We start from the raw sequence: 13,361 nt of genomic DNA on the forward strand, positions 1-13,361 counted from the left end.
AGAAAGAGGCCTTTACTGTGAAAATTCAGTCAACTATTGTGCTGTCCTTTTTGCCCATTTGACCTCGTTCCTCCATGTAGCCATGTGCCAGTTTCCATACTCCCTAATGACATTCTGTATACGAGAGACAAAGCTGTCCCAAGCATAATTCATGTCCTCCTGAGCATGCAAAAGCAAGGGATGAATTGCAAATCTAATCATTTGCTGGAAATGTTGATGTCGAAGGTAAGCCTGATTAACATGCAATAATCTGCTGGAGAAAGTCGGCAAATCATCCAGTGGCATACCAAATTGCAGATTTAACCATAATGGGGCATGATCTGACAAGCCCAAAGAGAAATCAATGTGGAGATGAAGGCTAAAATCTGCATATTGTTGTGGATAGAACAAATACCATCTGTCAAGCCTAGCCCAGTATGTAGTATATGCATTATGATGAAAAGTATATCCAGGCGCTGACCCTTGTAGAAGCAGCCATAGATCTTCAGCCTGCACAGAAAAAAGCATGCTATCCCATTTCTGTCTTTCCGATGAAAGCATATGAGATCTTGAAGTGGTGTTATCTCTCAGCAGAGGAGAATTGTTAAAATCTCCACAGATAAATGCATTGGATCTCCATGGATATTTGCTTAAAGAATCCCATAGAGAAGCCCTCATGGCAGAGGTCTGGGGGGCATAAACTGATGCAAGCTCAAAAATGTCACCATTGACATTACATTGTATGACTATCCATCGGCCACTGCTGTCGTTGAATGCTAGCTGGGGCTCCAGTTCATGTCTGACCATCATGCATACCCCTGAGTAGGTAGTGGTACCAGCATAATATATATCATAGCCGCCAAAGTGATCATTATGACCAGCCTTAGAGTGTTCATTATGCTCTTGCAAACAAATAATATCTGGCTGCATTTTATGTACATAATTCCAGAAAAGCCTCCACTTTGAGACATTGCAGAGGCTCTGTACATTGTATGTAAAGCACTTAAGTGTTTGATGCATGAAAGAGATATATACAGGAGAGTATAAGTATAAAACAAGATATCAGAGAGGCAAAGCCTCTGCCTGCATGGGTTGCAGGCTTTCATGATCCATAAAGGATATGGCATTCTCCCCTTCTTCAGAGTCACATATCGGAATACCCTTCTTCAAAACCCCTACCCAATTTTGAAGGACTGGAGCTGAAGTGGAAGCCTGTCCTGGTAAGGGAGAGGAAGCATCCCATTGCCAAGATTGAAAGGGGCGTCGCTTCAATACAACCACCTTCTTAGGCTGTTGAAAACCATCCCGATCTGTCCCCACAGGTTCCTTCATCTTCTCTTTTTCTTTTTCTTTCCCTTTTCCAACAAGTGATTGCACCTGATTAAGTGGCTTAGCATTCTTTGCCCCATTTCGATTTGCTACCTTGGCTTGCAAATTCTCATTCTTTTCCCTTGTCTGAGGCGGCAAGGCATTAGGAGGGGGTTGATGCAGTACCATTGGGCATTCAGAGGCTAGATGCCCAAACTTGTGGCAGGCAAAGCAAGCGCCTGCAAATACACCCCATTTCAAGTCAAAGAACTTTTTGCCCAATTGCACACCCTCAACTTCCACTGCAATAGAAGGAGGGGTAGGTGTGTCAGTGTCCCAAAGGATGCAAAATCTGTTACGATTTCCCATGGGGCGTGGAGGACAAATGACCTGTCCCAATGAAGCAGCTAGGCCAGGCAATTCTTCATGCATATAGTCTGGGAAGTTAACAACTTCAACCCATACAGGACAATGATGACGTATCAGACTTTGGTAGTCCTTGTTTGGGGACCAAGGCATGGCATGTACCATCTGCTTCCCGTAAAAAAGGGGAGAAAGCTCAAGGAGCCTCTGCTTGCACAAAGCATCTGATAAATGCACCTCATAAAATCCTCTGGAGGCAAAGTAGACACCCTCAACAAAGCATCCTCCAAGGATAGACTTGATCCATTGCGATCACTGGCGGCTGGAATTCTTCCTGGAAAGAAAATAATTACCGCAGTTTGAGATAGCTTTCTGAGAGGATTCACAAGGGAGGGCAATTTCAATTTGTATGTGATCTCCGGAACTGGTTTGCCCCATTCCTGTCGTGACTGCTGAAAGTCATCCTTAAGTGTATCAAACACATATTGAGCCTCCATGGTAAGCTCATCATCCTGTGAAGCAGGCTGAGAAGGACGATGCTTAGCATCTGTAGTTCTTTCTTTTCTAGCATATGTACAGACATCGGGACCTGAAGCCATGATTGAGGTATGGCAAGGCAGGAGAGAAAAAGAGTGAAAGACAAAGCAAACAGAGATAACGAACGGAGAGGCACTGGGAGAGAATGCAGATCAGTACGGCAGAAGCTGAACAGAGGGGCTGTACGGAAGGGATAAGCTGTACGGAAGGACCTGTACGGAAAAGCCTGTACGGAAGGACCTGTACGGATAGCCTGTAGGAAAAAACGGGAGGAAATATACGGAAGTGACTGTACGGACGAAGATTGACTGTACGGGAAAAGCTATACGGAGGAACCTGTACGGAAAGTGGGAAGAGAAATACAGGGATTCTGTACGGACAGTTGGTGCTCACAAAAAAGTACGGAATTGTACGGGAAAGAGTAGGGTGGTACGGGGAGGCTGGGTGTACAGAAGATGGCGACGTCGTACAACAGGGCTGACAAGGACGTACAGAATGTACGAACAGACAACGGGGTGTACGGGCCTGCACGCCAGGGGAGTCCGTACGATCGTCGTACGGACGTACGGACGGAGGGGGAGAATCCTAGCGGGTACCTTCGTCTCACCGTCGCTCACCGTCTCTCTAGACACACACACCACACACACACACACACAGGCACACATCACACACACACACACACACACACACACACACACACACGTGTGTATAAAATGGGGAACTTGCAAGGGAGGGGAGGGCTAGGAGCAAGTGCAAGCTATTTTCTGTTTTATTAATTCTTTTGATAGTGTCCCTCTCCAAGATGCTCTTCCTTAGTTTCTTATGCTCTCTTAATGTAGGTTTCCAAGCCTTCTTTTACTTCTTTAAATATTATAATATTTCTTCATGCACGTACTTTCATAGAGCACATCTTTTTCAACTCTACATTTGTCTTCATGAAGGCACGCTATTACCATGATTATAGTTCCAATGTTCTACATCATAGAGCACGTGCCATTATTGCAATAGATTTAACCTTTTGAAGCAGTCATTGTTGTAGGATTGCGAGTACATTGCTTCAGGCTTCCTTCACCATTGTACCTCAATGGCTCATTTTTTTTCTCTTATGACAAATGGTTTGCCTCCACTCTTCTTGGATTAGGCAATCATATATTTGGAAGCTAAGGTTGATGGCTCTTGCACTAGTCACTTATGAGACCTATTTGGTGACAAAGTATATTTGTGCAATGTTTTGGAACTCCTTATCTCCATATTTAATGAGTGATAGAAAGAAAGTTTATTAAAGTCTTCGGAAGACCGAGGGTCTATGAGACTGTGAAAAACTTGATACAATGAGCTGTGGTAGTGGAGCTACTAAACGAGCATCCACACCACTAGAGTACATTGGTAGACTTATGCCATGGAAAGGTAATTAACATGCATAATTGGGTTTGTGGCTGTTTGCTCTATTGATCTCAGGATCTAGTCTCCTACTGTGTGAAAGCACGATATCAATGTCATGTAAAGCTTTTTCATAGGACCACACATGTAGGATTGACATTACTCACATGATCATCTATTAGGCCAACCCCTATCAGTATAGAGCTAGTGAACTTCTATTAAGCTACAAGAAACTAGATAAGATCCTGTAAGAGCCTTATATAAGATCATGTGTAAAAGAAATGAGGTTGTCATAACCAATCTGAAAGTGGAAGTGCCATGAATTTATTAGGTGTAAAGCGTGGTTCCAGTATCTCATGATGGAATCAGCTCTCATTTTATTGAGAAATTAGATCGAGCGAGGACATGAACTATCATCAATGGAAGCCACAGGGAACTCTCTCTTTGTACAAGTATCTGGCTTGAAATTCAATGGCAACCATGTGTTTGGACACACGCTGGGAGGGATTCTTGAAAGGGCAGAAGGTTCTCTTTACAGAACTTGGAATCTTTTCCTTGCATAGTTCTGCTTGCTTTGCTTGGATGTACAAACAGGTAGACAAAGGAACATAGTTGAAAAGTGAGGGTTTATGAACTTTGCAATAGGATAATTGATGAAAACCACTGTACAAAAGAAATTTACATTTAGGAGGAAACTAAGAGAAGACATGATTTAGAAAACAGAGAATCAGTTTATATGGTTATTTTTGGTTTGCAACCATGGTACGATGGATCATATTTTGGAGCTGCAGCAAGGATTCAATGCTATCATGCTTTGCTTGCCCCAGAACCCATTATGGCTGTGACAAGAATATTAGTGCAGTTTTTGTATGTCATTTTCATTTCTGTACAACTTCAAAAGGAGTTAGGGTAATTGAATTAAAACATTTGAAATGAAATACTTTTCTTGAGTTCTGCAAAAGTAGCTGCAAGGTTGGCACTGAGCTTTACAATTACTGTTGAAAGCTAATTCAGGGTAAAGTGCGAAGTGGCTGCAGCATTCTCATGTCTACAACTTTTTTCTTGAATCCTGAAGATAGAGTGCGAGGGTTTTGCTTGATCTTCAACTAAAATTTGACTTATCAATGAAGTTTAATTCCATCTTTGCTTTTGCAGACTACTGGATCACTTTATTTTTGGGCTGCTCACCTTGCTGGACCAAAGTGGGGACCTTTTGCTTCATGGTGCTGTGCATGGCTTGAAATAATTGGTCTTGTCGCAGGGATTGGAACTCAGGTGTGTGCTTTTCCTCTGGGTTAAGCCTTGAGTGAGTTCCTTGTCTTAGACCTTGGCATTCTCTTTATACACTTATAGAACCGACCTTACAGTCCTTTTCATTTTGCCCCCTTGCAGAACTGTCCATACTGCAGTATAGAGGGCTCACATAGCTTTCCTTTTTCTTCCTTTAATTCTCATCATGAAATTCTGTTCAGTCTGGCCCTTTAGCATAGTGTGAAACGTATGTAGAGAAGGTATTGTCTAGTGATGGCTTCAGGCAAACTGCTACGACTTGCGTATATCAACGAAACAGTGTATGAATGGCTGCTTATGTGCATCATTTGTTTGTATCTCGTTGTTTGGTAGACATTCTGTGGTCTTTTTGCAGTTGAGTTCCAGCTATCACCATTGCTATGTGCTTGTACTCTTATAGTCTAGTTTACTAAGCTCGCACTTGATGTTGATCCAGACCTATATTCCATCTAATCATTTTTGCATTTATGAAGGCTTATGCAGGATCACAAACTCTGCAAAACATAATTCTTCTAAGTACAGGAACTAATAAGAATGGCGGTTACTTTGCACCTCGAGGTGTCTTCTTGGCAATGTACATTGGATTGACATTGTTGTGGGCCACATTAAACACTTTTGCTTTGGATGTCATCGCATACATCGACATTGTTTCCATTTGGTGGCAGGTGCATTTGCATGCCTAGTTTGTAAATATTTGCACCAATGGGCAGTTTCGGAATGTGCTTTTAGGATTTTGTTATGCTTTGATTAGTTTCCCCCCTGAGCGCCAGTCTTCATCATGGCCTGTCTTGCTCTCGTCTCTTGGAATTCTTTAAACAGACCTTTCTTTAAGTTTATGATCAGATGTGTATTGGTATGTGGATGGGTTCATCTGTGATGACAACATACGTGTATAGATTGATCTACACTGACATTTTTGTGCTGCTGAAGTTTGGGGAGATTTTGGAGTAGCTAGTTTTTGCCATGCAGGGTGGACTTGATAGTTGGTAACCTTATGAAATTCAGGACGTTTAAAAGTTCACTTTTGCTTTGCTTTACATGAGAAGTTTGGGCATGTCCTTGTATTCATGCCAATATATATTTATGAATATTCTTGCCATAGCTTTCTGAAAACAGGCTACATGTGTCCTGAATTTGCTATGAGGGATACATTCCTAGTTGCATGACAAGTAACTTGCATAAAGAATCAGACAATGTTTTGTAATCTAGATTTGATCATTGAGGTATGTTCTCACCAATGCACGTGGATTATTCAGTTGTTCTTTGGGGTCATGTCGTGAAAAAGAGGTCACCACGACATTGAAGAGAAGGAGCTCCAAAGGCTTCTTTGGTCCATTTTGTCAAAGAGACCTCGAGGCTGAAGAAAAGGAGCTCTAAAGCTCATTCAAACATAGGAACTCTGTTAGTAGGACTAGGAAAGTGGAAACATAGGAAATCTCCCTCCCTAGCAAAGGTTTGATACCTATGACAGGTGCTCTCCTATCAAATGCCAGAAGCAGTAGTCTCTTAGTCAATTGCACAGGTTTGGGGAAAAAAAGAACCTTTACTGAATAGAAAATGGAGAGACTACAATGCCTACAAAGGCATTGGTGATATTATGACTAGGGACACATAAGAAAAGGGATTACTTAGCTATAAGCGTAAGAAGTTAACATCAATGTAACCAACAGTTGCGAAGCGTTGTCTGAGGGCTGAAAAGAAAAGCATTGATAGAACTATAAAAATCTACCTCCACTCACTTGTACTCATGTAAGATGTCCCTTAATCTACCTTGAGCTTCTCACTTGCTTACCTGCCTCACTAGACTTTTTACTCTCTCTCTCTCTCTCTCTCTCCACCCTCACTTTTTACTTTCTCCTTGTAAGAGAGAGAAAGTTTATTAACTCTACATAAGACCAAAGGGTCTATGAGACTGAAAAGAAACCCCTGTGACGAGAAATAAAAGTAGTACATTGCGCTGTCACCTGCGAGAGAAACGGATAAAGGGGGAGCAAACACTGAGGAGAATACCCTGGTCATCTTTCAATTGGTCACCCGCCCCTAAGTGGTTGGACCTGTGTATGCTGTCTGTGGGACCAACATGACTAGACGACTGAGGAAAGACAAGAAGAGCTCGTCTAATAGTGGCTCAGGATCTAGCGAGGGCTGGCGTCAAGAGCGAAAATCAGTGATAGAATGTTGCTGTTGCTCGGCTTGTCTAGGTAAGGCTGGTGTTAACCAACGCTCCACCAACTAGTCACGACACCATCTAATAGACTATGTGCTTTGTCTGATAGCGGACCACAGCAACGTACGTAGCTCTACTGGCTACCGAATCCACTACTTGCAAAATCCACAATACTACGCTTTTTTTCACACCCAGCTCCTGCTTGCGGCACTACCCAACAAGACACTCATCTTTGAAGTACCAGTATCAATAATGTTAAAGGATCTCCACGTAACGCAGATATCAAAACACAAACTTCTTTTAAGTAGTTTATTGTGGATATCTAGATCAGTTTCCCTGGCCCTAGGCTAGTTGCAGATTGACGAACGGAATCACAATAATTATTAAACTAGCCCGTACTCACAAGCTCCTGCAATCCCGTCTTCCACACCTTCAATCAACGACGAAAGATACCAAAATATTATAGTCAGCTAGTCTTGAAGGTAACCACCCGTAAACCAGCGTGTGCGCCACTCTTTGCCTTTTTCTCTGATCCCGTAAGACAAGATCCCCGCTCCTCTATTGGCTTCCCAGTGGTAGCATGCTAAGGCTTAACGAAGAATCGGATCAACAGCCTGACATTCCGCCACGCTCTGCCTGCTGAATACCAAAGCCCAAGACCTCTCTCGATCCCCCTTTTCCCAATCGCCTGCTGCTCTGATACGAAATATCACGAATAAACATTCAAAGGCCTAACTCTCTTTTCCCAATCACGGGCATAGGCACATATTTTCCTCCCAGCCAACCTCGATGGTACCAAGCTCACATAATCTCTTACGTGAAAGTTCCTACTTGTCAAATTCCAACGAGACCCAATTCCCTAGATGGATCTAGTATGCCACATGTCTATATTTTAGGGTACCTCCTAAATGCATCATTTACCCCTCTCTTGGGATATCATTGAAATCATTTGCCCCTTGGCACATTTAATGCATTTATACCCCTTAGCCTTAGATCCACCTAGTCTAGTGCCATATCACCCTCACCGAGGACCTTGACTTTGATTCCTTTCTGATCCTTTACGTAAAGCTCAAACAAATATAATACAAACATTGATCCTTCAAAAGAAAAGGTCTACTGACCCTTCCGAGGTCATGTCACCTCAACTTGAGCGTAACAATTGGCTTCGGTCACTACAGAAAAAATCCATGATCGTGCTCTAGCTGGGCTCGTCTGATCCCTTGTGTGCTCTCCTTTGTGCATTTATGAGCTGATCTCTGTGTCTCTGGGCCTCAAGAAGGAAAATAGCCACCTTCTATTGATCTGGATGTGCTAGGAACTCTCTGAATGGGCCAAAACCGGTACTGAAAGAGACAGTGGTGCCGTCCACGGATCTCATAGTATATGGGGTATCTGAAAGCATAGTGATCCTCTGTCTTGGTCTCCTGCATATCAGATAAAGTGCAAATCCGTCTCTCGCGTGGGATTCCCTCTGCTCGTCTTGTCTCAACTCATAGCCTGTGTGAAGATACTCCAAAATGACCCATCGAGATCCTCAATGTATGTGGGAGATGATACTGGGTGTACTGCCCAGTCCCCCACGCTGATATCCTGCTGATTTCTTCTGCTACTTGCCATGCAAAAAGCCACGCAGACAGCGTGGCTGTTCCAGCATCAGATCTGCTCACCTGCTCGAACCACGCAGGCAGCGTGGCTGCTCCAGCATCAGATCTGCTCACCTGCTCCAGACAGAAGCTGCCACGTGGACCTGCGGCAGTTCCAGCCTTTGCAAACTTGCTGTCAACTCCACGCAATCCTCATGTCCAGGTATGCTGTCCAGGTATGCATCGTATCTACAGTGCGCTGACTCCTTGTTTTGGGGACTCACAGGTTGGTCAGTGACACTCCGACACAGACAATGGAGCTCGCAGTTGAAGCTCCTTTATATTCTTGCTGTCTTTGGTCTTTTGATTGTGGTACAGGTATGGGGCGGTGGCATATTGAAGAGAAAATCCATGACAGAGTCTAGAATGGAAGAGAGAAATCCATGTGTGATGATTTCAATAGGCCAACTGTCGGAAATCGCTTCTCATAGTACCAAAATCGACCCTTGGGCAAGCAACCATGGTAGAAACACTGATTGTATCCTTCAGGCTGAACATGCCTCGTGCCCTTGGGGCTGCATGTATATGATAGCTTTGAAGCATGTGGACCTCCTTGTCGTGCACTTGCTCTCTACTTAATGTACAAAGGATCTTGCTACCCCAAAGATAGCTCTATTTATTTCCTTAAGCAAGTGAGCAACAAAGCCATTGATACCATTTTTTGATGGTCGTCAAATATTAATTGGATCAAGAGGGAATGGATCCCCTCTTTGTGTTTTAAGAGTATAATACTTAAGAACACATCATGCATGTCAAGCGTGTACTTGAGTTCAGGTTATATCAGGCTTATGCTCCTAACAATCTATGACCAAAGAAGTTGCCTATGACCTTGATAGGGAGGTTTCTATCAAGAAGATCTTTGGAGGGATGTGGTTAGATATTCTAGACCCGAGTCAGCAAAACAAAATATGTAGTAAGTTTTTGCTGGTTATTGTAGGGCCTTGGACACCGTTTATTGTGGCTTTTATCATATGGTTGTCTTTGACAGCATGTAAGTGGTGGCTGTTGGAGGTGAGCATCTCTAGGAGAGGACCAAGTATATGAAGGCTAGTCTATAGGGCTCAGTTAGAATGAAGCAAATAACCAAGCAACATGGCCACCACTCTAGGCATCTCAACATGCATTTATTTGCCAATTCCGATTTGCCATCGTCCTCCTATCCTGATTGGCCCCACCATTACCTCCCTTAGGATATCAACCCCTCCCTAGGTCATCCGCGAGGATCTCTTACAGCTACACACATTTCGGACCTGGTTGAGACCAAGCAAGCTTCCAGTGAAGCTCAGCTTTTATAGGAATCACTGCTTGCATATCACAGAGGAGGGATTCATTGACCCACCAGGATACATGCAGATCCACTTACCCCACTCACTGAGGATCTCTATTGGGCAGTTGCGGGTCTCTTCACATAGACTTCGTATTGAGAGCGGCAGCACAGAGGGCATACTCAAGGAGAGGTGCATATGCACATTGTGTGACGGAGGTTGAGATGGAGGAGCATTTCATCTTTAGGTGTCTTGTTTACTATGAGATCCGATGGTGTTTCTACTGCCTCTTCAGAGATAGCTTTAGGGTTTTGTCCCGGTTCCTCTCCTATCCAGACCAGAGATGCTTGGCGGCTTTCATTCATGAGGCAGTCAGGCACCACGAGAGGCTACTTCCATCATGGAGACAGGAGCAGACTTCCCACTTGGCAGATACCTCTCAAAGTTGCATCATGGAGTTCTTCTTGCCATATCACATGGATCACATGGACCCCCATAGGACTAGACCTAGACATGATCGTGACCCAGAGCCAGTGACTCGACAGCTCAGACAGAGGGTTGATTGCGGATTACACTTGGAGATATCCCCTCCTTGTTCAGAGTCGGAGCCCCACGACAGGGGTTACTGTAGCCCTTGTTAGGCGCAGAGTTATGACCAAGAGACGTCACAGGGTCACAACTGTGAGCAGTCAACAACTCTCTATTGCTGCGTTCATGCTTCCATTCCCTCATCCATCCTGATGCACTGGACGATGTTGGTGATGACGATGATGATGAGATTGATATGTAGTTGACCATTGACATGACTATGTTGTACTTAGTACTACCATTTTGCATTTTTTTGCATTCTGCATTGGTGTGGATGCTCGTTTTAGTAGCTCCACCCTCACACAGTTCATTTGTACTAGGATTTTCACAGTCTCATAGACCCATTGGTATTCCGAAGACTTTAATAAACTTTCTCTCTCTCTCTCTCACACACACACACACACACACACACACACACACACATTTTTTTTTTTTGTGGGTAAATCCATGAGAGGTATATTATCAGCACTAAGACCTTCATATGCAAAATTTCCATGTTGCTTCGCCTTCGTTTCCCTAACTCTCCTTTTGGGAAACATTTTTGGCTTTTTGGCAGAGTTCCTACAACCTTGGTCCATTACTCTTTATTTTTGTACTGGGTCAGATATTGGGCTTTTTGGACCATATGGCAGGATCACAACATGAGATATTTTGGGAATCCGTTCTTGCAATCTTATGAATATTTCAAACTCTCCCTATGGCAATCTATCTATGATGCTTGCCATCAAGGAGATCTTCCTCAGTCATGCCTGGAAATAGTTTCTCTTTGCTTTTGATTTCCTGTTGAGGCTCTTTGTTTTTTGACACACACACACACACACACACACACACACGCCTACAGACATTGGGATTTGATCAGGAGATTGTCTGGGCAGTCATGGCACTGTATGAGAGAGTCTCAGGCTGAGTTCGGACAGGTGCAGGTTGGACAGATGAGATCCTGAGTACCATAGGGGTCAAACAGGGTTGTCCCTTATCACCGACCCTGTTTGGCCTCTACATCGATGAGCTTGAGACTTTCATGGGGGCGTTCGGTGGGACCGGTTGCTCACTTGCCAGGATCATCATCAGGATTCTTCTTTACGCATATGAGGTGGCACTCTTGTCGTCCACACTCAAGGGGCTCCAGCGACACCTGGATGCACTGCAGGATTTTTGTTTATCCCATGATTTGGAGGTCAACCTTGGCAAGACCAAGGTCATGATCTTAAACACCTCTTGAGTAAACATGCAACGGAAGCAGGTTACTTTTACTTTCGATGGGTCACCAGTTAAGATCGTATCCTCATACACTTACATAGGGGTCATCTTCTCCGGTCCGATCTTCACGATGAGACCAGCGATGCAAGCCAGGCTGAGCATGGGATACGCCTCACTGGCTCGGCTAGAGAGACAATGCTTTCACTCCCACTTCCAGGACCCTCGAACCAAGGCTCTTCTCTTCGACTCCTTGGTCTGACCAGCCGGTATGTATGGCAGCCCTTGTTGGGGGCCTGACATGTTAGGGATAGAGTGGACACGGGTGGAGTGCTTGCAGATCCTCATGCTCGCACGGATGATCCGGGGGAAACCGTCTGTACCACATCACATCATTCAGGCCGAGTTTGGTGCTTCTCCACTCTAGCTAGATGCAGCCTTTCAGACCATCACATATCTACACCGAGTTAGATCATATGGGGACTACACATCAGGGAGACAGAGGTTGTCATGGTTGGCTCTCGATTCCTCCATGAGGTTGGCAGCAGAGGGAGATGAGCGACGTTGGTATGCACAGACTCACAGATGGTTTGTGAGACTAGGGTTCCACATCGATGCTAGTCTCTAGCCGCAGACGTGACAGAGACCCCGACTCAACGACCGTAGCACAACACACGAGACATCGAGGGGAGACACAGATCACTCCGGGGGACCTCCCGTCACATTGTTTAGACTCGGGATACGTCCCATGGGAGTCATGGTGGCTCTGGTCTTCTGTCGAGCCTCGTCTAGGAGACCGAGATGCACGGCACTCCTTGACAGACGCCAGCGTCCCATCATCAACTATGCACCAGCCAAGGCGACATGACATACGGAGGATTCCGCTCCGCTTCAGTCCTTTTCTTTTCTTTTCATTGTTACATTCAGATGCATTTGATTATGTACGATCAGACTTAGGGTTCAACACGGGTGATGATGCTCGTTTCAGTAGCTCCACCCTTACTGTGATTTGTATCAGGTTTTCTTTCAGTCTCATAGACCCATCGGTCTTCCGAAGACTCTAATAAAATTTCTTTTCTTTCTTTTCTTCTTTCTCACACACTTTTTTTTAGTAAAATTCAGTGCAGTATATTTATATTCTCATAAATTTACAAGATGAGAAGTCTCCAAAATGGAGAGTATCCCAAAGATCATAAACATAAAAAGAAAAGCTCTATGCAAGAAGCATGTATATCCCCCTCATGGCAGGCATCATATAAGGATTGCCGCAATTAGGCTCGGAAAGATTCATATGACTTGTGAATCTGCCGACCCAAGTATGCCAAATTATGTTCACTCTAGATTGTCCAAAGAGCCCAATATCTCACCCATGAAAAAACTAGTGAGTATAGAGACAGAGACCTCATAAATCTGCCAAATAATAAAAAATGTTTCCCAAATATGTGACTCGGGAAACGGAGCCGAAGATGATCTGAAATTCTCCCGAGGAGGTTCGTAGAACACGGGCAGTGCCAAAGCAAATGAGGGACAGTCTCTGAAGGAGCCTGACATTGTAAACATGTGGATGGTGCAATGCGACGTTTGGCAAGTGTTATTCCCACTGACAATGTGCCTGTCATGCATCTCCAAAGAAAAAGTCTTTGT

General features: G+C 44.2%; 1 protein-coding gene across 2 annotated transcripts in view; it reads left to right on the top strand.

Annotated features, from left to right (window-relative positions):
• The window catches only part of LOC147882963 (amino-acid permease BAT1-like), a 70,040-nt gene that overhangs the window by 39,115 nt on the left and 17,564 nt on the right, over positions 1 to 13,361 (top strand). Inside the window, exons 3-4 of one of the 2 annotated variants that reach the window (XM_087400589.1) lie at positions 4,723 to 4,842; positions 5,331 to 5,522. In XM_087400589.1, coding sequence (XP_087256715.1) covers positions 4,723 to 4,842; positions 5,331 to 5,522 — 312 coding nt within the window. The remainder of the gene's footprint in view (positions 1 to 4,722; positions 4,843 to 5,330; positions 5,523 to 13,361) is intronic. The other variant, XM_087400590.1, reaches the window with a different exon arrangement.

Source organism: Dipteris shenzhenensis, chromosome 29 (assembly GCF_047967505.1).
Source record: "Dipteris shenzhenensis isolate YYH24624 ecotype China chromosome 29, Dip_SZ_1.0, whole genome shotgun sequence".
In the NCBI taxonomy this organism is placed as follows: Eukaryota; Viridiplantae; Streptophyta; class Polypodiopsida; order Gleicheniales; family Dipteridaceae; genus Dipteris; species Dipteris shenzhenensis.